The sequence below is a fragment of the Entelurus aequoreus genome, linkage group LG24 (assembly GCF_033978785.1).
Source record: "Entelurus aequoreus isolate RoL-2023_Sb linkage group LG24, RoL_Eaeq_v1.1, whole genome shotgun sequence".
Classification (NCBI taxonomy): Eukaryota; Metazoa; Chordata; class Actinopteri; order Syngnathiformes; family Syngnathidae; genus Entelurus; species Entelurus aequoreus.
Window position 1 is genome coordinate 25,624,836 of NC_084754.1, and position 26,319 is coordinate 25,651,154.

The 26,319-nt window shown below is 42.0% G+C and overlaps 1 protein-coding gene across 1 annotated transcript; it reads left to right on the forward strand.

Annotated features, from left to right (window-relative positions):
- The first annotated feature begins 10,819 nt into the window (after positions 1-10,819).
- Positions 10,820-25,367, forward strand: pnp6 (purine nucleoside phosphorylase 6). The gene is made up of 6 exons (XM_062035982.1): positions 10,820-10,948; positions 14,019-14,182; positions 14,257-14,360; positions 19,462-19,637; positions 19,762-19,952; positions 22,637-25,367. Exons 1-6 carry the CDS (start codon positions 10,932-10,934, stop codon positions 22,831-22,833), a joined length of 849 nt encoding a protein of 282 aa, XP_061891966.1. The 5' UTR covers positions 10,820-10,931; the 3' UTR covers positions 22,834-25,367.
- Positions 25,368-26,319: the final 952 nt, after the last annotated feature.

The window sequence follows — 26,319 nt, forward strand, 5'->3', positions numbered from 1 at the left end:
GGGTGAACTGGGAACGTTTGGAGGAGTCCTCTGTCCGGAAGGACTTCAACTCCCACCTCTGGCGGGACTTCTCTGCCATCCCTGTGGAGGTTGGGGACATTGAACAGGAATGGGCAATGTTCAAAGCCTCTATTGCTAAAGCTGCAGCTGCGAGCTGTGGCCAGAAGGTCTTAGGTGCCTCAAGGGGCGGTAACCCTCGAACACCCTGGTGTTCCAGTGGGGGTTGGTCTCCGCCAGGGCTGCGCTCTGTCACCTATCCTGTTTGTGATTTTCATGGACAGGATTTCTAGGCGGAGTCGTGGCCATGGCGGAGAGGGTATACGTCTCGGGGGGCTAAAGGTTGCGTCACTGCTGTTTGCAGATGATGTGGTCCTGATGTCACCTTCGGTTCGTGACCTTCAGCTCTCACTGGATCGGTTCGCAGCCGAGTGTTCAGCGGCTGGAATGAGGATCAGCATCTCCAAATCTGAGGCCATGGTTCTCAGCAGGAAACCGATGGTTTGTACAGTCCGGGTAGGGGACAAGACTCTGTCCCAGGTGGAGGAGTTTAAGTATCTCGGGGTCTTGTTCACGAGTGAGGGAAAGATGGAGAAGGAAATCAGCCGGAGAATCGGAGCAACTGGGGCAGTATTGCAGTCTCTCTGCCGCACTGTTGTGACGAAACGAGAGCTGAGCCAGAAGGCAAAGCTCCCGGTCTACCGAGCTATCTACATTCCTACTCTCACCTATTGTCATGAAGTGTGGGTAATGACCGAAAGAATAAGATTGCGGATACAAGCGGCCGAAATGAGTTTCCTCAGAAGGGTGGCTGGCATCTCCCTTAGAGATAGGGTGAGAAGTGCAGTCACCCGAGAGAGCCTCGGAGTAGAGCCGCTGCTCCTTCGCTTGGAAAGGAGCCAGCTTAGGTGGTTCGGGCATCTCGTGCGGATGCCTCACGAGCGTCTCCCTAGGGAGGTCCTTGTTGCACGTCCCACTGGGAGGAGGCCCCGCGGCAGGCCAAGGACCAGATGGGGGGATTACATCTCCTCTCTGGCCTGGGAACGCTTCGGGATTCCCCAGGAGGAAGTCGCAAATGTTGCTCTGGAGAGGGAAGTCTGGGGGTCTCTGCTGAAGCTGTTGTCCCCGCGACCCGATTCCGGATAAGCGGTTAAAGATGGATGGACATTGATGTGATTATCCAGTTTTGTTATTTACTGTCTTTTCTATTTAACCATCAATCAATCAATCAATCAATCAATCAATGTTTATTTATATAGCCCTAAATCACAAGTGTCTCAAAGGGCTGCACAAGCCACAACGACATCCTCGGTACAGAGCTCACATACGGGCAAGGAAAAACTCACCCCAGTGGGACGTCGATGTGAATGACTATGAGAAACCTTGGAGAGGACCGCATATGTGGGTAACACCCCCACCCCCTCTACGGGAGACCGAAAGCAATGGATGTCGAGTGGGTCTGACATAATATTGTGAAAGTCCAGTCCACAGTGGATCCAACATATCAGCGAAAGTCCAGTCCAAAGTGGGGCCAGCAGGAAACCGTCCCGGGTCAGACGGGTCAGCAGCGCAGAGATGTCCCCAACCAATGCACAGGCTAGCGGTCCACCCCAGGGCCCGACTCTGGACAGCCAGCACTTCATCCATGGCCACCGGACCTGTGTAACTCCCCCTCCACAAGGGAGAGGGGAGCAGAGGAGAAAAGAAAAGAAACGGCAGATCAACTGGTCTAAAAAGGGGGTCTATTTAAAAGCTAGAGTATACAAATGAGTTTTAAGATGGGACTTAAATGCTTCTACTGAGGTAGCATCTCTAACTGTTACCGGGAGGGCATTCCATAGTACTGAAGCCCGAATAGAAAACGCTCTATAGCCCGCAGACATTTTTTGGGCTCTGGGAATCACTAATAAGCCGGAGTTCTTTGAACGCAGATTTCTTGCCGGGACATATGGTACAATACAATCAGCAAGATAGGCCGGAGCTAGACCTTGTAGTATTTTATACATAAGTAGTAAAACCTTAAAATCACATCTTAAGTGCACAGGAAGCCAGTGCAGGTTAGCCAGTATAGGCGTAATATGACCAAACTTTCTTGTTCTTGTCAAAAGTCTAGCAGCCGCATTTTGTACCAACTGTAATCTTCAAATATAATTTTTTTTTACATTTTTAATATTTTTTCGTTTTTTTATGTGTATGGAGTGACTGTAATATGGCGGAGGGTTACACATATTTTGTTGAGGGTAAAGGTGAAAATGTTGGCCGTGACTCTGCCGAGTACCAGTTTGGTGTGGAGAGGGGTTTGTTTACTCAACCCTTGGAATCCAGAACACCAGGGCCTAGTGTCAGAGCATTATACACCCCACAGTTTACCTCTACACATTATGTAGATCGTGCCATGCCAAGCCAAGTCAAGCAAAACCCAGACTTAGGCTCACTCATTACACAGTTAGCTGAAAAGCTTGGTGAATCCATTACAGCTAAATTACAATCTGACAGGAGCACTCTCAACAACAGTATTTCCCCTACAGCCAACACAGATGACGTTGCCTAACGTCAAAGTTATCATGCAGTCAGATGCAAAGGAGCCTCCCGTATTCAGGGGTGATAGCTTAGACAAATTCACAGTTCATGAGTGGGAAAATCTCATGGCTCTGTACCTAAGAAGCCAGCTATTCCATTTCATGAGCATTCACAAGAAGTCCAGGCACGGTTTAAGGGAAAAACAGGGGATGGGGTGAGAATAAGGGTGCGTAACAACACATCTATTGACCACACTGAAAATCCCCATATGATTTTTTACATTCTCAAACAACAGTTTAGTGAACTGTCATACTCAGGCATGCCCTTTACAATACACTGCCCATGCCAGGTGAAGATCCTATAGAATATTAGATTAGGCTAAACAAAACAGTTAATGTGGCAGATGAATGTCTGAAAAGACAAGGCCGCAACATTGATGACCCAGGTCATAAAGTCAGCATGATGTTTATCAAACACTGACCAGCATGTGAGATCCAGGAGAGGCTAGATGAGCACATGCAGGATAAGAAAGCTTGAACTGCTACTATTAGGCCACCTAAGCCGAGCACAGTAGAGCACAAAGTCCATTCCCTGTGTCATATAACTATAGCTGATAATGCACTAGTACTAAACACCATTGTGCTGTCGGTGCCATGGCAAGGGTTAGGGTTAGAGTTAGCATACACAATTATCTGCCAACCCCTGGGCTCAAGTCGGAGTGCCTCGCTCCTTTCGAAAAGTTTGCAGGGTTTGTGGGGCTTCTGATCATTCTACATTGTCTCACTGCAGGTGGTAGAACAGGTGTTTAAAGGCATACTGAAATAAGATTTTCTTATTTAAACGGGGATAGCAGATCCATTCTATGTGTCATACTTGATCATTTCGCGATATTGCCATATTTTTGCTGAAAGGATTTAGTAGAGAACTTTGACGATAAAGTTTGCAACTTTTGGTCGCTGATAAAAAAGACTTGCCTGTAATGGAAGTAGCGTGACGTCACAGGTTGTGGAGCTCCTCACATCTTCACATTGTTTACAATCATGGCCACCAGCAGCGAAAGCGATTCGGACCGAGAAAGCGACGATTTCCCCATTTAATTTGAGCAAGGATGAAAGATTTGTGGATGAGGAAAGTGAGAGTGAAGGACTAGAGGGCAGAGGAAGCGATTCAGATAGGGAAGATGCTGTGAGAGGCGGGTGGGACCTGATATTCAGCTGGGAATGACTAAAACAGTAAATAAACAGAAGACATATATATATATATATATATATACTCTATTAGCCACAACACAACCAGGCTTATATTTAATATGCCACAAATTAATCCCGCATAACAAACACCTCCCCCCTCCCGTCCATATAACCCGCCAATACAAATCAAACACCCGCACAACACACTCAATCCCACAGCCCAAAGTACCGTTCACCTCCCCACAGTTCATACAGCACATATATTTCCCCAAAGTTACGTACGTGACATGCACATAGCGGCATGCACGTACGGGCAAGCGATCAAATGTTTGGAAGCCGCAGCTGCGTACGGTAGCGCGTATCCAACTCAAAGTCCTCCTGGTAAGAGTCTCTGTTGTCCCATCTCCACAAGCATGCGTATCCAACTCAAAGTCCTCCTGGTAAGAGTCTATGTTGTCCCAGTTCTCCACAGGCCAATGGTAAAGCTTGACTGTCATCGTTCGGGAATGTAAACAATGAAACACCGGCTACGACGTAGCCGCTACGTGTTTGTGTTGCTCCAGCCGGCCAATAATACACCACTTCCCACCTACAGCTTTCTTCTTTGCTATCTCCATTGTTCATTAAACAAATTGCAAAAGATTCACCAACACAGATGTCCAGAATACTGTGGAATTTTGCGATGAAAACAGACGACTTAATAGCTGGCCACAATGGTGTCCCAAAATATCCGCTACAATCCGTGACGTCACGCGCAAACGTCATCATACCGAGACATTTTCAGCAGGATATTTCGCGGGAAATTTAAAATTGCACTTTACTAATCTAACCCGGCCGTATTGGCATGTGTTGCAATGTTAAGATTTCATCATTGATATATAAACTATCCGACTGCGTGGTCGGTAGTAGTGGGTTTCAGTAGGCCTTAAAAGTACTTATGGCCAGGTCACTGGAAGACGGACTGCCATGATCAGACCAACGGACGCCGCTATTACCTTGCCAACAGTGCTGGTGGAGAAACCCAACAGTTAAACAAGAAAACCCACACCTGGAGAGGGGTGGTGGGGGTATTGTGGATGAACTCCTCACTAATGTACACCACTCAGTTCGTTTATATGAGGGCTGCTGTGCCAAAGCACCTAAGGGGATCCAAATAGTAGTTCAAGCCAAGCAGAAGATCCAAGCTGGTCAGCATGACAATCTCATTTTAGGCTCAAATATCATCAAATGTGTGATTTGTGTCCTAAAGGGTGATGATGACTACTGAAACATTGCATCCAGACCTGTGCATCAATCTGATCCCGATATTGAGCATTTCTTATCGATGTTTACCAATCTCGAGCACTGGAGAGGGAGTGAGGTTCCTCATAAAATTGGCACCGTCAAGCTCTCCCAAGCAGTGACACTCCTACCCAGGCATGAACACTTAGTTTTGGGCAGACTCCCTACTAATGTGTCTATGTCACCTGGAAGCAGAGTTGTTATAGAGCCAACCAACTCCAAAAGCCATGCCACAAAGTGTCCTGGTGGGTCGTCTTTTCACAATTCTCTGGGGTGATAGATGGGTGCCGATGACAGTTGTCAACCCATCTGACAAAGCTATCATGCTGAGAAGAATGATAGCTTGGCAGTCAAAGACCTATATGTTTTTCAGGGTCTACATGTAGCTACAGAGAAACAATCAGATGCAAAATATGAGACATCAGACATTGTGATACAGCAATCTTATTCAGGGAAACAAAAACCTGACACATTAAATCAGCAACCTGACACCTCGCACAGTGCCTGTACTGCTGGTCAGTTGGCTAAAGGTTTGTCAGAGGTGGGACTAAATTACATCAATATACTAAATACCAAGACATTTTTTCCAAGCACTCATTAGACTGCGGTGATGTCAAGGGATACGAGCACCGCATTGATCTCACCGGTAATCGCCCTATCGCTTACCATACAGGAGGGTATGCTTCGCCACTGGTCATGGTGTGGAAGAAAGACGGTGGGGTGCGGATTTGCACTGATTTCAGATGGTTGAAGGCCCGAACCTTAAAGGACACCCATCCCTTGCCACACCAGTTTGATTGTCTGGCTGCTTTTGTTGTCAACTGCCTCTTTAGCACAATGGACCTCACTCCTGGATTTGTTAACATCCCGATGCACGAAGATGACAAGAGGTACACAGCTTTCACAACCCCCCTTGGACTGCATGAATATAATCGCATGTCACAGGGACTGTGTAACAGTCCAGTGTCCTTTATGAGGATGATGATTAGGATCTTTGGGGACAGGAACTTCACAAAAAATGTTTTTCTTATTTTGATGATCTTCTTGTGTTTGTGCCATCAGAGGATGAGGCCCTGTCCAGACTCAACACAGTGTTTCAGAGGTTGCGTGAGAACAACTTGAAACCTGTCCCTAAGAAGTGTGTTGCCTCTGAGTCTAAAGAACAAGGCGTTGTTGGGCATTCACGATCTAGCAGGTCATCAGGGTCAGCCCCGCACTCTCTTACTGGCAAGGCAGTGCTTTTACTGACCTGATATGAAGAGAGATGTTAGGGCACATGTCATGTGCTGTCAAAGATGTGTGCTTGGGAAGTCTCTGGAAACTGCTACTCGTGCACCTCGAGAAAGCATTAAGAGCTCTGCCCCATGATCGACATGATCAGTCTTTAATAAAGACTGAGTTTTGAGCTTTAATACATGTGCATATGTCTGCAGGACACATTTTTTGGGGGGGCCAAGTGGTGTGAGGCGTAGCAGATGTTGCATTAAGCCAAAGGGGAGACCCTTTGGCTTAATCAATCGCTTTCTTCCATGAACCTCGTATGTGAGGTAACTTTTAAGTTGACTGTGGACTAGGTCCTTTGTTTCACATTTCACTTGTGCCAGATTGTGTCTTAGGTAGACAACTGTACGCTCCTTACAGTCCTGAGATTCTTTAGTATCAGGATGGTGGTGAATTTCAGGAGGGGTGAATGTAACCAGATTGAAATTATAATTTTTACAGTTGCAGTTGCAATCATGTGACCTAAAGGCATTTGGATAGATAGATAGATAAATAGACAGATAGATATATCTTTATTGACATTGTACATTGTACAACGAAATTGCAAGCAAACTCATTTAGTGCAAGTTCATAATGACACATAACGAAACTAAATAACATTGGTACTAAGATAACTAGATAAAAACAAATACATAAAAACATAAAATAGCAAGCACACAGCTCACAAGCACAGTCATTCTTTTCCTTGTTTTCAGCGACACTATTGCTCTCGGGTAGAAAGTGTTCTTGAACCTGTTTGTCCGGCATTTTATTGCCCTGTATCTCCTGCCCGAGGGCAGCAGTTCAAAAAGTTTATGTCCGGGGTGAGATGGGTCCCTTATGATGTTTTGGGCCTTTTTGAGGCACCTGGCACTGTACAGTTCATCGAGGGAGGGGAGAGAGCAGCCAGTGATCTTCATGGCAGTTTTTATGACCCTCTGAAGTGCATTTATCTCTTGCCGCTGTGCAGCTGGCATACCATACACACATGCAGTATGTCAACACACTTTCTATTGAGCAGGGATAGAAAGACACCAGTAGTTTTTGTGACAGGTGGTTCTTTCTGAGGAGTCTCAGAAAATAAAGTCTCTGCTGTGCCTTTTTGATGGTCCCTGAGGTGTTCGCACTCCACGACCGGTCTTCCTCGATCTGGATGCCCAGGGACCTGAAGTTAGAGACCCTCTCCACACAGTCCCCGTTGATGTACAGTGGTTGGATACTGTCGTTTTTTTTCCTCTGGAAGTCCACGATCAGCTCCTTCGTCTTGGTGGAGTTAAGGACCAGGTTATTTTCCCTGCACCACCCAGTCAGCCGCTCCGCTTCATTTCTGTAGGCAGACTCACCCCCCCCCCCCCCCCCCCCCCCCCCCAGAAATGAGTCCCACTACTCTAGTGTCGTCTGCAAATTTAATAGTGGTATTGCTGGAATGGGCAGGGGTGCAGAGTCATGAGTGCAGAGGGTGTAGAGTAGGGGGCTTAGCACACAGTCCTGGGGGGAGCCGGTGCTGATGCTGATGGATGCTGAGAGGTGGGAGCCTACTCTCACCCTCTAAGAGCGATTTGTCAGGAAGTCCAGGATCCATTGGCAGATGGAGGAAGACAGTCCCATCCCCGTCAGTTTGGGCACCATTCTGTGGGGGAGGATGGTATTGAACGCAGAACTAAAATCAGCAAAGAGTAGCCTTGCATAACTCCCCTGCTGCTCTAGGTGGCTCAGAGCAGTGTGGAGGGCTGTTGCAATAGCATCCTCTGTAGATCTGTTGGCCCTGTACGCACCAGTCATCCAGGGCTTTTGGTTTGGATAGACCCAGATGCGCTTCTCGGTCATAGCAATATCCGTGCAGAACTTGATATAGCTCAGCACAGACAAAAGTGTAGTCCTCCAGGTCCTGCTGTTCAAAGATGCCCCAGTTTGTTCTTTCAAAGCAATCCTGGAGCTGTTGAGAGGCACCCTCAGGCCAGATTTTTATCAGTCTTAGTTGTCAGGGGAGCACTTTTCCCGAGGGGGGTATATGCTGGGATTAACAGCACTGACAGGTGGTCGGACTGGCTCAGGTGTGGTAGTGGCTTAGCTCTGTAGCTACTCTTGATATTAGAGTATGCCTTGTCCAGAGTGTTTTTCCCCTAGTTGCACAGTTTTCAGTTCGGCATGATTAAAGTCCCCAGCAATGATGTGCACCGACTCAGGATACGCACTTTGTTGACTGCTAATGGAGTCATGTAACATCCTGAGGGCCGTACTAGCATTAGCTGCCGGTGGTATGTAAACAGCCGTTAGCATGACAACATTAAACTCCTGTGGAAGGTAGATGGGCCTGCATTTCACAGTAGCGTACTCCAGATCTGAAGAGCAGTGACTGGTAACATTCTCGGTGTTGGTGCACCAGCTGTTGTTGACATAGATGCATAGCCCCCCTCCTCTGCTCTTACCGGAGTCTTTGGTTCTGTCATGCCGCTGTGTTGTGCGGCCCGCTAGTTCGATAGCCGTGTCGGGGATGAGCAGAATGCAGCTGTCCCAGCGATCTTATTTGTCGCAATCTGCAGCTTCAGCTCGTCCAGCTTGTTGGCGAGAGATCTTGCATTTGATTAAAACAATGCTGGGAAGCAATGGTTTCAATGGCAGCTTGCGGAGCCTAGTTGCGCGCCAGCTCTAAAGCCCCATTTTTGCTTCCTGTCCCTCCGCCTCCTTCTCCTGGGAAATGTAATCCACGGAGAGCCCGGTGTCCTGTCTATGCCTGCCGGTATCTCGTGTAAGCGAAGAAACTCAGCTGTGACGTCTTGCTCAGTCCGTAGTCCCAATTTTAGAAGTTTGGGTCGACTAGATGTTAGACATATACACCATACAAGCAAAAATATAAAAAACTTCCACCAAAAAAGAAAGCTCTGAACCGCTGCGTGTATGCGCGCCGCCTTCATTTCCAGGTTTCAGGTGGTTGTCTAGAGTCCCATTAGGTTACTGTTTATTTACCTACATTACTGCAAATTTGGCCATATTTTGAAACGTTCAGAGGCAAATATATAAGCTATCATAACATTTTTTTAAAAATGGGATAGAGTGGATTCATACACTCTTAAGAAAAATATATATTTTTTAATTTAAACCATTTATCATCACCAAAGTAGAAGTTACTGCTTGCCTCGACCACATTTCCTTGACACTTACAAAGATCTAAAGAAGAAAAGATTAGAGGTACATCACGTCTTCACATCTGGAGGGGTCCACAAATAAAGCATTAAGATTAAAGATTAAAGATTAAAGTACCAATGATTGTCACACACACACTAGATGTGGTGAAATTTGTCGAGGGCGGCGGCTGTGGCAAACTCGCTGGAGCAACAGGAGGCGGTGGCCGGGCTGGGCACTGGAGGCGGCAGCTGGGCTGACATGATATGGTGTGAACAGATCATGACAGGTTGTTTGTTTTTTGAATGCACATGGACAAAATTAATCAAATTAAAAGCCTAACCCAAATTAAAAAACTTTATGTAAACACGCCATTTCGGAATATTCTGACCCGATCAGACACGTTTGGATCAAAATTTCCTTCCCATCGAGACGGGTGGTTTATGCCGACAGTCATTCAGATTGGACCAAATGTACAGCAGAAATGACATTTCATTCAAATACAAAAAGTTTAATAATCCATCTATCCATTTTCTACCGCTTGTCCCTTTCGGAGTCACGGGGGGTGCTGGAGCCTATCTCAGCTGCATTCGGCCGGAAGGCAGGGTACACCCTGGACAAGTCGCCACCTCATCATAGGGCCAACACAGATAGACAGACAACATTCACACTCACATTCACACACTAGGGCCAATTTAGTGTTGCCAATCAACCTATCCCCAGGTGCATGTCTTTGGAGGTGGGAGGAAGCCGGAGTACCCGGAAGGAACCCACGCAGTCACGGGGAGAACATGCAAACTCCACACAGAAAGATTCCGAGCCCGGGATTGAATTCAGGACCTTCGTATTGTGAGGCACATGCACTAACCCGTGTACCACCGTGCTGCCCAGCTAAACTGGACAATCATGCATCACATACTATACATTACCTTTTGCACTATATTAATTTATATTATCATGTGTTGTCAACTTTGTACTTTTTTTGTTATTATTATTTTTTATGTCATTGCCTGAAATAAATAAATAAATGTATGAAATGAAAAAAAAAAAGAAAAATGTCTGCATTTAATATTTGAATATAAAATACAAAATATGAGGAAAAGAGTTTATTGTTTCCGTTATGGTTTTTTTTTTTCAATTCTTATTTCACCATCAAATCATAAATCATTAATTACTACAAGTGTTTATTGATAGTTTGATTCAAAACACAGAATCTTTTGAAATGTATACAACTTCTTTGCAAGTATTTTATAAATATGCATTTTCAACCGGATTAATATATACATATATATTGTTTGTTTTTGTTTTGTTTCGTTTGTTTGCCTAAAATGTATATGCAATTTGTATTAATACTTTTCTTATTTCATTCTCCCAGGCTCGAAAAGGAATCCGTGAGCAGTCTCGTGCAAAGTCCGCAAGTTTTGGCCCCTCCTGCCCATGCGCGGTGGGTGACGTCATTCACAGTCCGCCTGTAAACTCTCCTTTAAATAGTGGAAGTGAAATTAGATAGTTAGATAGTTTCTCACACCACTCATATCGTATCCAGCTGATCTGGAAGACATGGAAGCTTCGTACAGGTAAGATCTGCTCTGCTCTGCATCTTGTTGTTTATTCGTCAAGGAAGTTACGGCTTCAATGAGCAAATAGAACAACATCCAATCAGTCACATCGCGTAAGAATAGCAATGATGATTGAAGCGTAAAAAGATTAACATCACTAAGTGTTGCAGAGATAAGTCGCCGTAAGGCAACACTAGCTTCATTCTAGGAAATCAGCTTGAGGGCACCTACACCTACAAAACAGGCGGCACAACAAGTGAAATGGTGAATATTATAATCGTTTTATGAATACATTTATACATACAAATACATTTTAAATATTTTCTCATCGACGGTGATCTTGTTCTTTTGCGAGCCGGGATCGCGAGCAGCACCACGGACAGCTACAGGGCCGCCCCCGGCTGCGTGACGTCATAAGGCTGTTTTTGTTTGCAATGCTTTACCATCAAGGATGATCCTAATAGCACATATAAAGTTCTCTTTTTACGCCAGTACAGACCACCAAACTATTGGATTTTGGGGGTATTTTTTGAAAATTATTTTTATAAATTTTTTTAAAGGCCTTATTTTCCATGAGAGCCACGTACCTAAATTGTTTTTATTAAGAACATGTACATTATATATATATATATATATATATATATATATATATATATATATATATATATATATATATATATATATATATATATATATATATATATATATATATATATATATATATATATATATATATATATATTTATGTATATATATAATATTTATTTTATATATATATATATATATATATATATATATATATATATATATATATATATATATATATATATATATATATATATATATATATATTACAATTTTCCTGAGGGAACTCTCCTGAAGGAATCAATAAAGTACTATATATATATATATATATATATATATATATATATATATATATATATATATATATATATATATATATATATATATATATATATATATATATATATATATATGTGTGTGTATATATATATATATATATATATATATATATATATATATATATATATATATATATATATATATATATATATATATATATATATATATATATATATATATATATATATATATATATATATGTAGAAAGCAGGGAATATATTAATCACCTTCTACATCATATCTTTGTTCCCCCAAAAAATACCTGTTACCCCTTTTCAAGTTATAAATGTAGTATTGACAATTAAAGTGAACATTCCTTCCTGCAAAGTGTGCATGATAATTTATGTCGGCCGACTGTCGACTTTTTTTTTTTGTACTCAAATTTTTAATCGAGAGGACAAATTTGTTGTTCAGCGTCTTCCATACTGATTTGTTTGGTTTTGTAGCCTTGTCCATGTTCAGCTGTAACACTGTTTGAACAAACTGCCCGGAATGCATTGCCAGAGATGTTTCAGATGATCTGTGCTGCAGATTGGTTCATTGTGTTACATTTTTATAATCAGTGTAATAGTGATGATGGATTAAACCGCATGATTTAATTGTTGATTTTGAAAGCCCCGAGCTATTATCAAAATGTTGTTGTTGTTTGATTCCATTCATGCAATGTGCCGTGGCTCCCCCCGACCCCCACGCCCCCATAAAAAAAAATAAAAAATAAAAAAAAATAAAAAACTTTGGAGACCTAACCAATTAACCAGCAGTCAAATAAAAGTCTAGATGACAATTACATTAATGTTTTAGCTTGCATTTTTAAACTTTTCAAATTGAATAGTGTGCACTGCTGCTTTGTCAGGTTTATGATAACACAAATGAAGAAACATGTTGGCAACCGACATTAAATGAAGTGAGTACTTTCCAGCATTCTGATCAATCAGCACAGAGAACAGGACACCTGAATTGTACCTCAAGGGCAATGTCTGCAACTGACGGCCTGTTTTTCACTTCTGCACGTGTGACAATAGTTGGTGGTCTAACAGCACAGTTACATAAATGAAAGCTATTCAACTAGTGGCCCGGGGACCAAATCCTTCCCGGGAATGACACCATACCAGCCCACGAGGTCAGCTCAAAACTTTAGAGACAAACATTTTTACAGAAAATACCTAAAAACACTAGATTGCTTCTGTTGTATAGAGTAACTTGGAGCATTGTAAACAGATCCTTGCATTGACATTTTAACTTTGCTAGCAAGCATAGAACACTGGGGTCAATGCACTCCTTTACGTCTTCTAATTTTTTGCAGTTATACATTGTTTTATAATGTGATTTATGTAACTAAGGTTTTGCTGTAGCTTGTTTACTTCAGATGTAGTCAGTAGTTATTTGTTCATATTGTTTAGTTATACCACTAGTGGTCCTCAAGGTTTTGTTTTAGCCTAAAACAAAAACCTTGAGGACCACTATGAAAAAGAGAGGACCTAAAACTTTTAGGTCCTCTCTTTTTCATTTAGGCTATTTAAAGTTGTGAGGGACTCACATTTTTCTCGCAGAATCCTAAAAACACTAGTTTGCTGTCATAGAGATGATCTCTGGTAATTTTTTTTCTGCAGAAGGGCCTTAAATACAGCAGAGTGCTTCTGTAACTCTGACAAAATGAATAGACCAAATTCAAATGTCTACGGTAGACGATGCTGGTTCTCCGAAATATACAAAATAAGACTGAAAGTGAAGGAAGAGGTCCGGCCTCCCCTGTCCTTAGCTTTCTAGAAATGTGGCCTCTAAAACAATTCAGTTGAGAATCCCTGCTGTAAAATGTCTCATGTAAAAATATATTGGAAATAACCAATCTCCATTCTGTGGTACACAATATAGTACATTATATAGCTTTACGACACCACTTTTAAAACTATGTGATTAGAAGGTTGCACAATGTAGCAACTCAATTAACTAGCAATACACTACACTACCAATGGTACCAAACAACATTCGCAGACCCATTTTTAATATTATTCGTGCATATTAAAACAATTCATCCATGTGTAATTAAAATCCACTATTGATTGTGGTTAAATGTTTGTATAAATGAAGATATGTGTTCCTTGTGGTATTATTAGTTACAGTATACAATGACAATCATTATTTTTCCACTTCCTTTATAATCCAGTTATGAGGACTACAAGGAGACCGCAGACTGGTTGCTGGCCCATGCAAACAAGCAGCCGAAAGTCGCTATCATTTGTGGGTCGGGCTTAGGCGGCCTTGCTGACTTGCTGGAGGACAAAATAGTTGTTCCTTACCAGAACATTCCACATTTCCCGACTAGCACCGGTATGTTTTTATGTTTTTTGTTTTTTTTTCACAAATGGCAAGAAATGTCTTTATACTATTTGTACGCTGTTCAGTGGCAGGCCATGCTGGTCAACTGGTCTTTGGGAAGCTGCAGGGCCAGGAATGTGTTTGCATGCAGGGCCGATTTCACTTCTATGAAGGCTACAACCTACAAACTGTAAGTGCTTGTGCAGAAAGGTTTTAGAAATTATACATAATAGTCCAAGAAATAGATTTGAAATCGAAAAATATAAAAATGTTGTTGTCCTGGCACCGTCATCATTCATTACCTCTGAGAGGTATTGTTTTCATCCCCTATTATGAGGATTGCCGTAGGCATGACCTACACCAAGAAGCATATTTCGTGAGCAAGAACCCATTAAATAGTTGTATATAAACTACAATATGGGGCTAGATTTATTTTCAAGTTTGTTTAACTGTTTATTCAATCTCGGTTAACATTATTTTCTGTAGTTTTTGATGCCTACGATACATATTACTCTATGCACTGGTGTCTCTGTTCCACTGTAGACATGTATTTGTTGTGTTATGTATGTTTCGATGTAATACATTATAACTAAAAGTTTATATTTTATTGGTTTACAGTCGCTGGAATTGTTTTATCTGCACATTATCTGAATTTCCCCCAGGGATCAATAAAGTACTTTCTATTTTATTCGGCCCACGGGCCGGAGTTTGCGGTCCCCTGATCTAAACTTTACCGCGGCCGGGTGTTCTTTTCTATACTTTTATTGTACTATTTTCAGAGTGTGTTTGTTCTATTTTTGGCCAAAGTAAGGCAAAGAAAACAATGTGAAGTTGTCTTCATTTTTTTGTTTTAATGCCATGATTTTAATAGTCTGGCCCGCGTGTGCGCAGATTTCCCTCCATGCGGCCCATGAGCTAAAATGAGTTGGACACCCCTAATGTACAGTATTACAGTAGATGTAACCGCTGCAGCAAAAAAAAAAAAAGGGCACATTACATAGAGAGTAGATCCAGCAGAAAATATACATTATAAACAAAGAGAAGCGGTTGAACAAATAAAAAAAACAACTAGAGACTTCCCGCGGGCCGGATTTTGGACACTGGCGGGCCGTATTTGGCCCGCAGGCTTTAGTTTGCAGACCACTGATATAAATACTTGTTGGAGAAACCCTTGTTGGCGATCAGGGCAGACGTTTCTTGTATAATAGTTGGTCACATATCAAGGGGGATTTTGGTCCACTCCTCTTCACAGTTACTTTCCAAATCCAGGAGGTTTCAAGGTTGTCACTTGGCAACTTGAAGTTTCAGCTCCCTCTACAGCATTAATTATGGGATTAAAGACTAAAGTCCTTATAGGGCACTCAAGGATCTTAATGTGCTTCTTCTTGTGTCACTGCCATATGCTTTGTGTCATAGTCATTCTGATGGACACAACCATTACCATTCAGTGTTCTGGCTGACACCAGAAGGTTCTCATTCACAGTACATGACCGGATTCATCAGCCTCTCAATGCGGTGAAGTCTTTCTGTGCCCCAAAAGTGAATGTTTTCATTTCCATGGCGGAGAGTGGAAATTGTGTTTTACCAAATAGCTCAATTTTGGTCTCATCTGACCACATCACATTTGCCTCAGCCTTCTTGAGTCATTTAGGTGTTTACTAGGAAACATTTGGAGATGCTACCTAGTGTTGTTCTGCGGTTCGTGTGTAAACCTCACTCCATGACACCTTCAAAGTTTGTCCACGAGTCAAGTCGACGACTTAGTCTTGGCTCGATGACTAGCGCTCTTGCACTCTCATTTGACAAACCCAGGTTTTCACGGGCTGGACCAGGCAGGGTACATGTACGTAATATTCCTTGTTACATGTTAATATTATGGGCCTGATCTACTAAAGGTTTACGTGTATTAAAACACGTACAAACTTAATAGCTGCTGATCTATTAAGGTTGTGTGCAGAGGATTTTGTCCCATCAGTAAACAAAACAGAGAGCACAATCCATTTAGAGCAGTGGTCCCCAACCACCGGGCCGTGGACCGATTGGCACCGGGCCGCACAAGAAATAAAAAAAATATATATATATATATATTTTTTTTTTTTTATTAAATCAACATAAAAAACACAATATATACATTATATATCAATATAGATCAATACAGTCTGCAGGGATACAGTCCGTAAGCACACCTGTTTGTATTTCTTTATGAAAAAAAATAATAATAAAAAAAATACATAACCCCCCCGGTCTGTGGGACAAATTTTCGAGCGTTGACCGGTCCGCAGCTACAAAAAAGGTTGGGGACCACTGATTTAGAGTGTCTGTCTTCATGCATATGCTAAATATTTGCTGAACTTCAGAACGCTCAGAATACAGGGAGAAAAAGATGCAAACATAAATGATCAAGATTGATTTGGAAACTGTTCTGCGGTTGCCTTTTTTTGGATCTATATTTAGTACAACCAGAAAGGATCTGCAAACTGGCAGTTGCGCAGAAATGACTGTGAAAAAGGATCGCGGTGCAGCTCCATCCCACATACACTGTTTTGCCAAAAGTATTTGGCCATCCATCCAAATGATCAGAATCAGGTGTCCTAATCACATGGCCCGGCCACAGGTGTATAAAATCAAGCACTTAGGCATGGAGACTGTTTCTACAAACATTTGTGAAAGAATGGGCCTCTCTCAGGAGCTCAGTGATTTCCAGTATAGAACTGTCATAGGATGCCACCTGTGCAACAAATCCAGCCGTGAAATGTCCTTGCTCCTAAATATTCCAAAATCAACTGTCGACTTTATTATAAGAAAATGGAAGAGTTTGAGAACAACAGCAACTCAGCCACAAAGTGGTAGGCCACGTAAACTGACAGAGAGGGCTCAGCGGATGCTGAAGCGCATAGTGCAAAGAGGTCGCCGACTTTCTGCACAGTCAGTTGCTACAGAGCTCCAAACTTCATGTGACCTTCCAATTAGCCCACGTACAGTACGCAGAGAGCTTCATGGAATGGGTTTCAATGGCCGAGCAGCTGCATCTAAGCCATAACTTACCAAGTCCAAAGCAAAGTGTCGGATGCAGTGGTGTAAAGCACGTCGCCAATGGACTCTAGAGCAGTGGAGACGCCTTCTCTGGAGTGATAAATCACGTTTTTCCATCTGGCAATCTGATGGATGAGTCTGGGTTTGGAGGTTGCCAGGAGAACGGTACATTTCGGACTGCATATGTGGGGTTGTTTTTCAGGAGTTGGGCTTGGCCCCTTATTGCCAGTGAAAGGCACTTTGAATGTTCCAGGATACCAAAACATTTTGGACAATTTCATGCTCCCAACCTTGTGGGAACAGTTTGGAGCGGGCCCCTTCCTCTTCCAACATGACTGTGCACCACTGCACAAAGCAAGGTCCATAAAGACATGGATGACAGAGTCTGGTGTGGATGAACTTGACTGGCCTGCACAGAGTCCTGACCTGAACCTGATAGAACACATTTGGGATGAATTAGAACGGAGACTGAGAGCCAGGCCTTCTCGATCGACATCAGTGTGTGACCTCACCAATGCACTTTTGGAAGAATGGTCGAAAATTCCTATAAACACACTGCGCAACCTTGCGGACAGCCTTCCCAGAAGAGTTGAAGCTGTAATAGCAGCAACAGGTGGGGACCCACATCATATTGAACCATATGGGTTAGGAATGGGATGGCAATTCAAGTTCATATGTGAGTCAAGGCAGGTGGCCAAATACTTTTGGCAATATAGTGTATGTTTGCCAATATGGACTGTCAAGAATACAAATATTACACATACTGTCTATTCAGCAATATCATTATACAAATGTATAGCTGCTAAATGACATAAGGGGCTGAATTAAACAATTGACAAAAACAATTTTGGTGTTTGCTGGTGTTTTTTTTAAAAACGGTGTTAGTCAGACTTTTTTCATATAGGAAATATATTATGGTAACCTATTTCCTACAAAAAAAAAGGCTTACAATTTGCATTGTCTTTGCGCATGGATCATTCCAGACACTGTTTAGAAACATGAATACGCTGCGGTGTTGTGATGACCTACCGTCATCATGCTCGAGATTGTTTGTTGTCAGATTATAGATGTGTGCTTTTTGTTGAACATTGCAAGACTCCACAGGTCTGAGCATGATGACATGAATGTGGAGGGAAAATGTTGTTTCCATAGGCACATAATGCCGGTAGTACGTGCAAAAACCTCATTTAAATAGGGTGGTCTGCGCCACATTTGCACTTATCAATTTGTACGTGCAGTCTTAGTGCTTGATATTTGGATCTTAGAAGATCAGGCCCTATGTCTTCTTAAACAGGGGCGAAATTATAGGTAATTTATCATTCTAATTCTTTACAGCTAAATGTGTCACCGGTGCTTCATTTTGGTAACTGTGGTTCTAATAATAAGTTCCTCTTGTTTATTTCTGAACTGGAACTTCAGCTTAATCACAGTCTTTCTTCCTCTAGGACAGGGGTGTCAAACGTATGGCCCGCGGGCCAGATCAGGCCCGCCAACAGGTTGTATATAAAAATTTAAAAATGAGCAACAATTTTTGAATTAGTTAGTACATTGGTTGAGAAAAAATTGTAAATTATATTAATAACATTCTGTAATTTGATTTTGATCTTATCATTCATTTCATCTTCTGATAGATTAAAAATTAACGGCAATGAGAGCATTTTACAACTCTGCCAGACTCAATTCCACCTATCTGACTGATGAACATTACCACATCATTTATTCAGAAAGTACTGTTAATGGCAACATGTAAGTGTAAAAAACCCCAAAACATTATGAGTTGTACATTTTGAGAATGCGTTTTGTCTATGTTTAAACAAAGAAAACAATCTGAAGTTGTCTTTATTTTTAAGTTATCGAGCCATGATTTTACCAGTCCGCCCCACTTGGGAATAGATTTTCCTCCATGTGGCCCCTGAGCTGAAATTAGTTTGACACCCCTGTTCTAGGAGGTAAAATTTTGCTCCAGAGTTAGGGTAATTGACTATTATTCTGCATTTATTTCATTTTCAAATTACTGTTGCAAAACATGTCTCTTCTCTTGTGAATGTTGGCAGTCTTGTCCCTGAAGTTCTTTAATCGCTCTTTGGTCTTGAGTATAGTGGTCGCTTCTGTGAAAGGTGTCTTTTATACACATATTTCTTTTTTTTTCAGACTTTTGTTTAGATTCTGCTACTCTGTTAAAAAAAACGTATAAAATATTTGCACTGTTTATTATTTACCCCTTTGTTCATGAATGAAAAATGTGTCTGTGGCTGTAGGTGACGTACCCTGTGCGAGTCTTCTCCCTGATGGGTGTGAAAAGTCTGATTGTGACAAATGCAGCGGGTGGACTTAATGGCAACTACAATGTCGGTGACATTATGGTCATTAAAGATCATATTAACCTGCCAGGTTTTTGTGGACAGAATCCTCTGATTGGGCACAATGATGACAGGTAACACAATCATCATTATCAAGTTAACAATGTTAGATCAGGACTTTAAACATGTAAGCCCTCTCACTAGCATATCTTGCATAGCTTATTTATAGTTCAACTCTCATCTATTTTTCCTTGTCAGTTTTGGAGTGCGTTTTCCTTGCATGTCGGACGCCTATGACCGTGACCTGAGAACTTTGGCTATTCAGACTGCAAAAGAACAGAACTGTGGCAGCTTCCTGCAAGAAGGAGTTTACTGTGTGGTTGCCGGACCCACATATGAGACCATTGCAGAGTGCAAGGTTCTGCAGAAGTTTGGGGCTGATGCCGTTGGTGAGTGCAGATCCCTCATGCTGTCCTCAAGAAAAAAATTATATGTACAATGTGGGAAATTATCATCAATATGCAATCAAATGCTGACTTGTCATGCTTTCAGGTTAAACATGATTTTTTTAACGGATTACAGCTTTATTTTTAGGTGTACTACAATCATTTTTGTGGTGGAAATGTGATATTTTTAAGTATTTCATTAATTGTCCTTAAACAAGTTACAAGCTAAAATGATAATTTCAAGCTAATAGGATTTTATTTTAAAAAGATTGGGTGTACCCCGCCTTCTGCCCGATTGCAGCTGAGATAGGCTCCAGCACCCCCCGCGACCCCAAAAGGGACAAGAGGTAGAAAATGGATGGATGGATGGATGAATTCAACCTTAAAATTTTATAGCGCTATACATATCTTAAATATTTTATTTATTCTATGATGATGTAATTGTTTAAGTTAAACAGTAACAGTAAATGGGTTATACTTGTATATATCATTCTACCTTCAAGGTACTCAAAGAGCTTTAATCGTTTTCTGACTGTAGGGGACTTTTTACAGTTCCTATAACCTTTTTTCGTCGTGTTCCGACATACGGCAACTAGGGACTACGGCCCTCAGATCCTATAACCATTTTAGCTCCTACTCTGAGGCAGGGTCTAAACTCAATCATCAATCAATCAAAGTTTATTTATATAGCCCTTAATCACAAGTGTCTCAAAGGGCTGCACAAGTCTCAACATCCCACATCAGGGCAAGACAAAACTCAACCTAATGGGATACAATGTGAAACCTTGGAGGGGACCACAGATGTGGGGAACCCTCCCCCGCCCGGGCGACCGGTGCAATGGACGTTGAGTGGATCTAGTTAATAGTGTGAGATTCCAGTCCATAGTGGGGCAGGCAGGGGATCAACTTGAGTGGAGACAAGTCAGCAGCGCAGAGACGTCCCCAACTGATGCACAGATGAGCGGTCCACCCAGGGTCCCGACTTTGAACAGCTGGCGCATCATCTGTAGTCACCTAATAACCTCTCTACGCAGGAGAGGGGGGCAGAGCATAAAAGAGACGGCAGATCAACTGGTCTAAAAGGAGGTTTATTTAAAGGCTAGCGTATACAAATTAGTTTTAAGATAGAACTTAAATGTTTCTACTGAGGTAGCATCTCTAACTGTTATTTGGAGCCAGAATAGAAAACACTCTATAGCCCGCTGACTTTTTTGGGGCACTGGGAATCACTAATAAGCCAGAGTTCTCAGAACGCAGATTTCTTGCTGGGACATATGGTACAATACAATCAGCAAGATAGGATGGAGCTAGACCGTTTAGTATTTTATAAGTAGTCCCAAACTGAGTCCCATAGAAACTAAAATACATAGGTGTTTGGTGATTGGTTGAACTGATGTGCTGCGCCCCTTGCCGGATATGCGCTTCTCCTAGCCACAACACAGATCCGCCATTTTTAAAAAGTTCCACAGAGTTGTTTACAAGATCGCAACAGCAACAGGAAAAATGCATAGCGTCTAAAATATCCACATTTTGTAATCCGCTCAATACTAACAGTCAAATACCGCCTGGAATGTTTGCTTATAGGATAAGTAGGCCTATACAATCAGCACATACGGTAATTAATAATAACAAGTGACTTACTTGTCGCCTTCTTCATCTGCGACGCGTTGCTATCCTTTCGTCTTCCATGAAACAAAGAAATATCGCCTGTCGCTGGATTCGTCTTCCATTAATGTTAGTAGATGCCGAATTTTACCACCCATTGTTATTATTCCTTGCAAGCAGACGATCATGAACACAGTAGTCTCCGACGTCTCCATTCTTGCTTGTGTTGTTTCTCTGTTCACTTTTCGCGGGCGGGTTGTGGGTTGTTTTGCATTGGTTGGTGAGGCGCTAAAGTAATACGTCACGGGTCGCAGGCGGATATGCGTCACGCATGTTTCTTACCAAGGTCCCCAGCATCCAGAGCCATGTGCGAACGTGAAAAGGAAAAGTCTCTATGGGGAAGGGTAGTTCCTATAACTAAACTCGAGTGTGGTACTTCTTAGAACTGCATCCCGAGAACTAGTATATGCCAATCCGTCTTTTGACACAATTTCTACATTCACCCATTCACGCACACACATTCACACACTGATGGCGGGAGCTGTCATGCAAGGCACTAACCACGATCCAGGGGGGAGTGTCTTGCTCAAGGACACAACGGATGTGACTAGGATAGCGGGGGTCGAACCAGGAACCCTCAGGTTGCTGGCAGGGCCGCGCTACCAACCAAGCAACGTTGTCCCAGTAGTATCCCATACAAATAGTGTCTCATAAAAGGCAATACAACTCTCACATTTCAGCAAGCATTCTATTCTATCTTCCGAATTTGTACAATCTATACACTGTCAAATATAAAGTGTATATATGTTTTATTGTTATAGCATCTTCTCCTGATACGATAACTGTGATAAAAGATGATTGCTGAAATGGGAGCAGTGAACTGTACCCGCTTTTGTCCACCTTGATTAAACTTTGATCAACATTGTGACTGATGACATTTAGTCTTTGACCAGTGTAGAGACATCATGAGTGATTCAGTTAAAATGTAAAAGAGGTATGTGAATAAAATGCTGAATCATATGCACTAAATGAATGATACAGCATTTAGAAAAGCTCTCATCTCATTTCTGTTCATCTTCCAGGTATGAGCACAGTCCCAGAAGTGGTGGTGGCTCGACATTGTGGCTTGCGTGTCTTGGGTCTTTCACTGATCACCAATAAGGTTGTGACAGAATATGACAGCAACAAGAAAGTAAACCACGAGGAGGTGCTAGCGGTCACCAAGCTCCGAGCCCAAGACCTCCAGAGGATTGTCAGACACCTTGTCACAAAGATCTAGCGCCTTAAATTCAAATCTGATTGCACGAGAAGAAGAGTTTCCAATCTTTTGCTATTGTAATGAGATAGTCATATTCTGTTCTTCAATTAGTATTCATTCATTTTGGCAAGGTCAATTATAAACAGCCGTGTAAAAAAAAGGAAAACAAGAGGGCACTTAAAGTTTGGGTAATGGCAATCATTAGCAATCAGATCATACGATACCAATACAGAATACCCATCCATCCATTTTACATTGTATTAATTTTAATTGATTAAGATCAAATAAGAACAATAATGATAATACTTTATTAACACCAACATATATTACATTTCAACCACTACTGACTTAAGACTTGAATCTGGTCCCAAGGCGCCACACAGTGGCTGCCTTCTGTTCCTTATTGAGTATTAGGACAACTGTCATGTAAAATGAATGCATATAGTACATATCCTAAGTGCCTAGCACTTTCTCAATTATTTTCTGCCATATCATGTCAGTTATAAATCAACTGCATTCATCTTGTCTTCTCAAATAACTATGTTCAACATTCTTGTGTTCAGACAAATCTTTTTTTGGGTAAGACAGGTTTCTTAACTGTTGACAGTTTCGGCTGACATTTCAGCCTTCGTCAGAGCTGTCGTAGCTTCCTGGTGTGACGTGTCTAAAAACAGCTGACCGGGTCGGAAAAACATTAAAAATAAAGTTTCCATATCCGCTCTGGCACCGCCAATGAAGCACACCGACCCAGGTGTGCGAAAGCATGTAAGCCCCCTCATCCCTGTTCATGGTGTTGGCCCCTTGCTTCCTGATTTTCCATAGCCTCCTTGATCCATCACTTGTATTTGTTTGTTTTTGATGATATGACTTTTCCCTTGTCCCAGTCCATGAGGTGATTGTTGCTACTGCAGTGGTCTGTTATAGCACTTTTTTTTTTCTTGTTCTGCTAAATGTTTTTGTGTTCTGGTGAACTTTGCAGAAGTCTCCTTCTCGCATTCGTTTTTCTGTCCTTTTTTTCGGGTGCTGAAGGATCGTCCAATCTTTCCAGTACTAGTTTTATTGCATGATTTGCATGGGATTTCATAGATGACGTCACATTTTCTATCCTTTGTTATAGTGTCTTTTGGGTGTACCAGTTGTTGTCGTAGTTTTTTTGTGGGGTATTATTGCTGTGTTTATTTGAAACTGTTTTCATGGTGCTGTCATTTAAAGACACTCATACTGAAGGTCCCATCTGCATTTCACACCCTCTGACACCTCACCGCGTACCCAATCATTGAACAACCTCTCATATGCAGCTGGTGCTCCCGAATAGTTATTGCCTTCACATGAACAAATGCTTCTGTTAGCAATGTATAAACAAAACATTTAACAATGCATTTTTGGAACAAAGGAAACAGAGTCTTAGAACAGGGATCTTTTTATTGCAGCTTTTTTTTCCTTGGCCTTCAGTATATTCTAAGAATATGATTATAACTGAGATATATTTGTCAATATTGCACTAATTTGTGTTGTCACCTAACACAGAGCTAAGATGAAGATTCATGTACAGATAGCTTCACATACCGATGTTGAATACGTTGAAAATGGATCAAAGTGGGCTCCTCTACCCATCAATTGTTTTTATTCCGCCCTCAGTGGAACAGGTTTGGACAACCCTGTCCTAGAAACCCTGAAATATGGTGCCCAATTTTTGTCTATGTTGTGGAGATTTGCTATTGTCATTTTCAATGAATGTAAAGTTTAACTACGAATCAAAATATATATTTTTTGGAATCAAACGTAAGTATATAATTACTGACGAAAGCATACAGTTTGTATCAATCCTGAATTGTCTTTGTGCAATAAAGAATTTATTTAAAGGAAACTGCACTGTCACATAAATCATTATTATTAGAAGATTGTATTTAATAATGACACACCAAGAGACTGCACTGTAATACCTGGATGGTTATGCAAAGGCCTGCAGTTTTCACTCACCTCTATGCTGACCTGGTAACTCCTGCCACATCCCTTTGACCGTTCCATTCATTAGAGCCAGAAAGGTCTGTGAAAACCTTTATCAGCAGTTCACTGCTTGAAATGGATTGTACTGTATTATGCTAATGGGGGTTTTGAAGGGGAATCCCTCTCAATAAAACCAACCATCATCAGAGAGTTACCTCTAAATGTCAGTATTTGTAAGAGGCCTATAAACTCGTCTCAACTCTATCATTATTTGTATTCTAGCAATAGCATTCAAATGAACAAGATTTGAATGAGATAGATAATACAATAGTCATGCAGTTTTATGATTTTCATATTAAATATAGCAGTGAATAAAACAAGTGAAAAAGGCATTAACGTAACATGCAGTTGTTTAAAATAGTAAATTAGGTTGGCAATGGTCATATTTACCAACATATACTGTAATATCTGTGATTTGTGTGTGTGCGCATTTGAGGGGCGGTGCTGCTGTATTTGACGAGTGCGAGAGCTGGGGATTGCAAGACAGTTTGACTGTGTGTGTGTTGAGTGTCTGAGCGTGAGTTGTGGCGAACAGTAGCTCTTGAATATGTGTGTTTTGACTTGCTGAGTTTGTTATCGCCTGTTAATAAAGTGTCTGAGAGTGCATCTCCTTCTTCACTGCAAAGCATTACATTGGTGTCAGAAGTGCTTCGGTTTCAACCCATGGTCCAACCGCATTGTGGAGAGAGGATGTTTGGCGACTTCAACGCTCACATCAAAGTGGTGGTAAGAGTGTGCGATAGATATGCCGAAAGCAGCTTGCATCAAGCAGGGATGCCATGTCACCAGCATTTTGCGCAAAATGAACAAAAACACCGCCATCACGGATCTATGTCATGATGCAGCAGCGAGAGCACTGCCGCCGAACATGAACAAACATTGTGGCGTCCATGAGTTGGTGTGCGACACATTGAGAATGTTAAAGTTTTCAGGAAAAGGAAGCTGGGAAGTTTAAAAATACAAATTGAACTTGTGGCTTATAAAGCAGGCTGGACCGAGGAGGTGAGAGTCATACAGTTGGCTTTATCTCTGCTGGACCCAGAAAAATTGCCTGATAACTGCGCTGCGAGTTTAAGCACCGTGACAGACTGCCAGGTGGGTCACTCCGCTGCTTTGCTCATAGGATAGAGAGGCTGGGTCAGCGTTCGTATGTCATCATGCCAAAATGAACTGATACGTGATCAAGAGGCTGGGTCAGCGTGCGTATGTCATCACGCCAAAATTAACCGATACGTGATCAAGTCATCCAAGCTCCTAAACTAGGTGAACAGAGCTTGTTCGTCTAGCTTGCCCACCCCACAACCCTGGCAGATGCGCTTGAACTCGCCATGGAGAGAGAGCTTGCCAATGGGGAAACACTAGAAAAATATTTCCGCCCAGTTTCAGCTGCATTGTCGACACAGGGGGCGAAACAAAGACCAGTGTGGGTGGAGGAGCTTGTGTGCACACGACAGACTGTGGCATTATCCAAATAGAAAGGACTAGCAGGAAAAAGGGCGC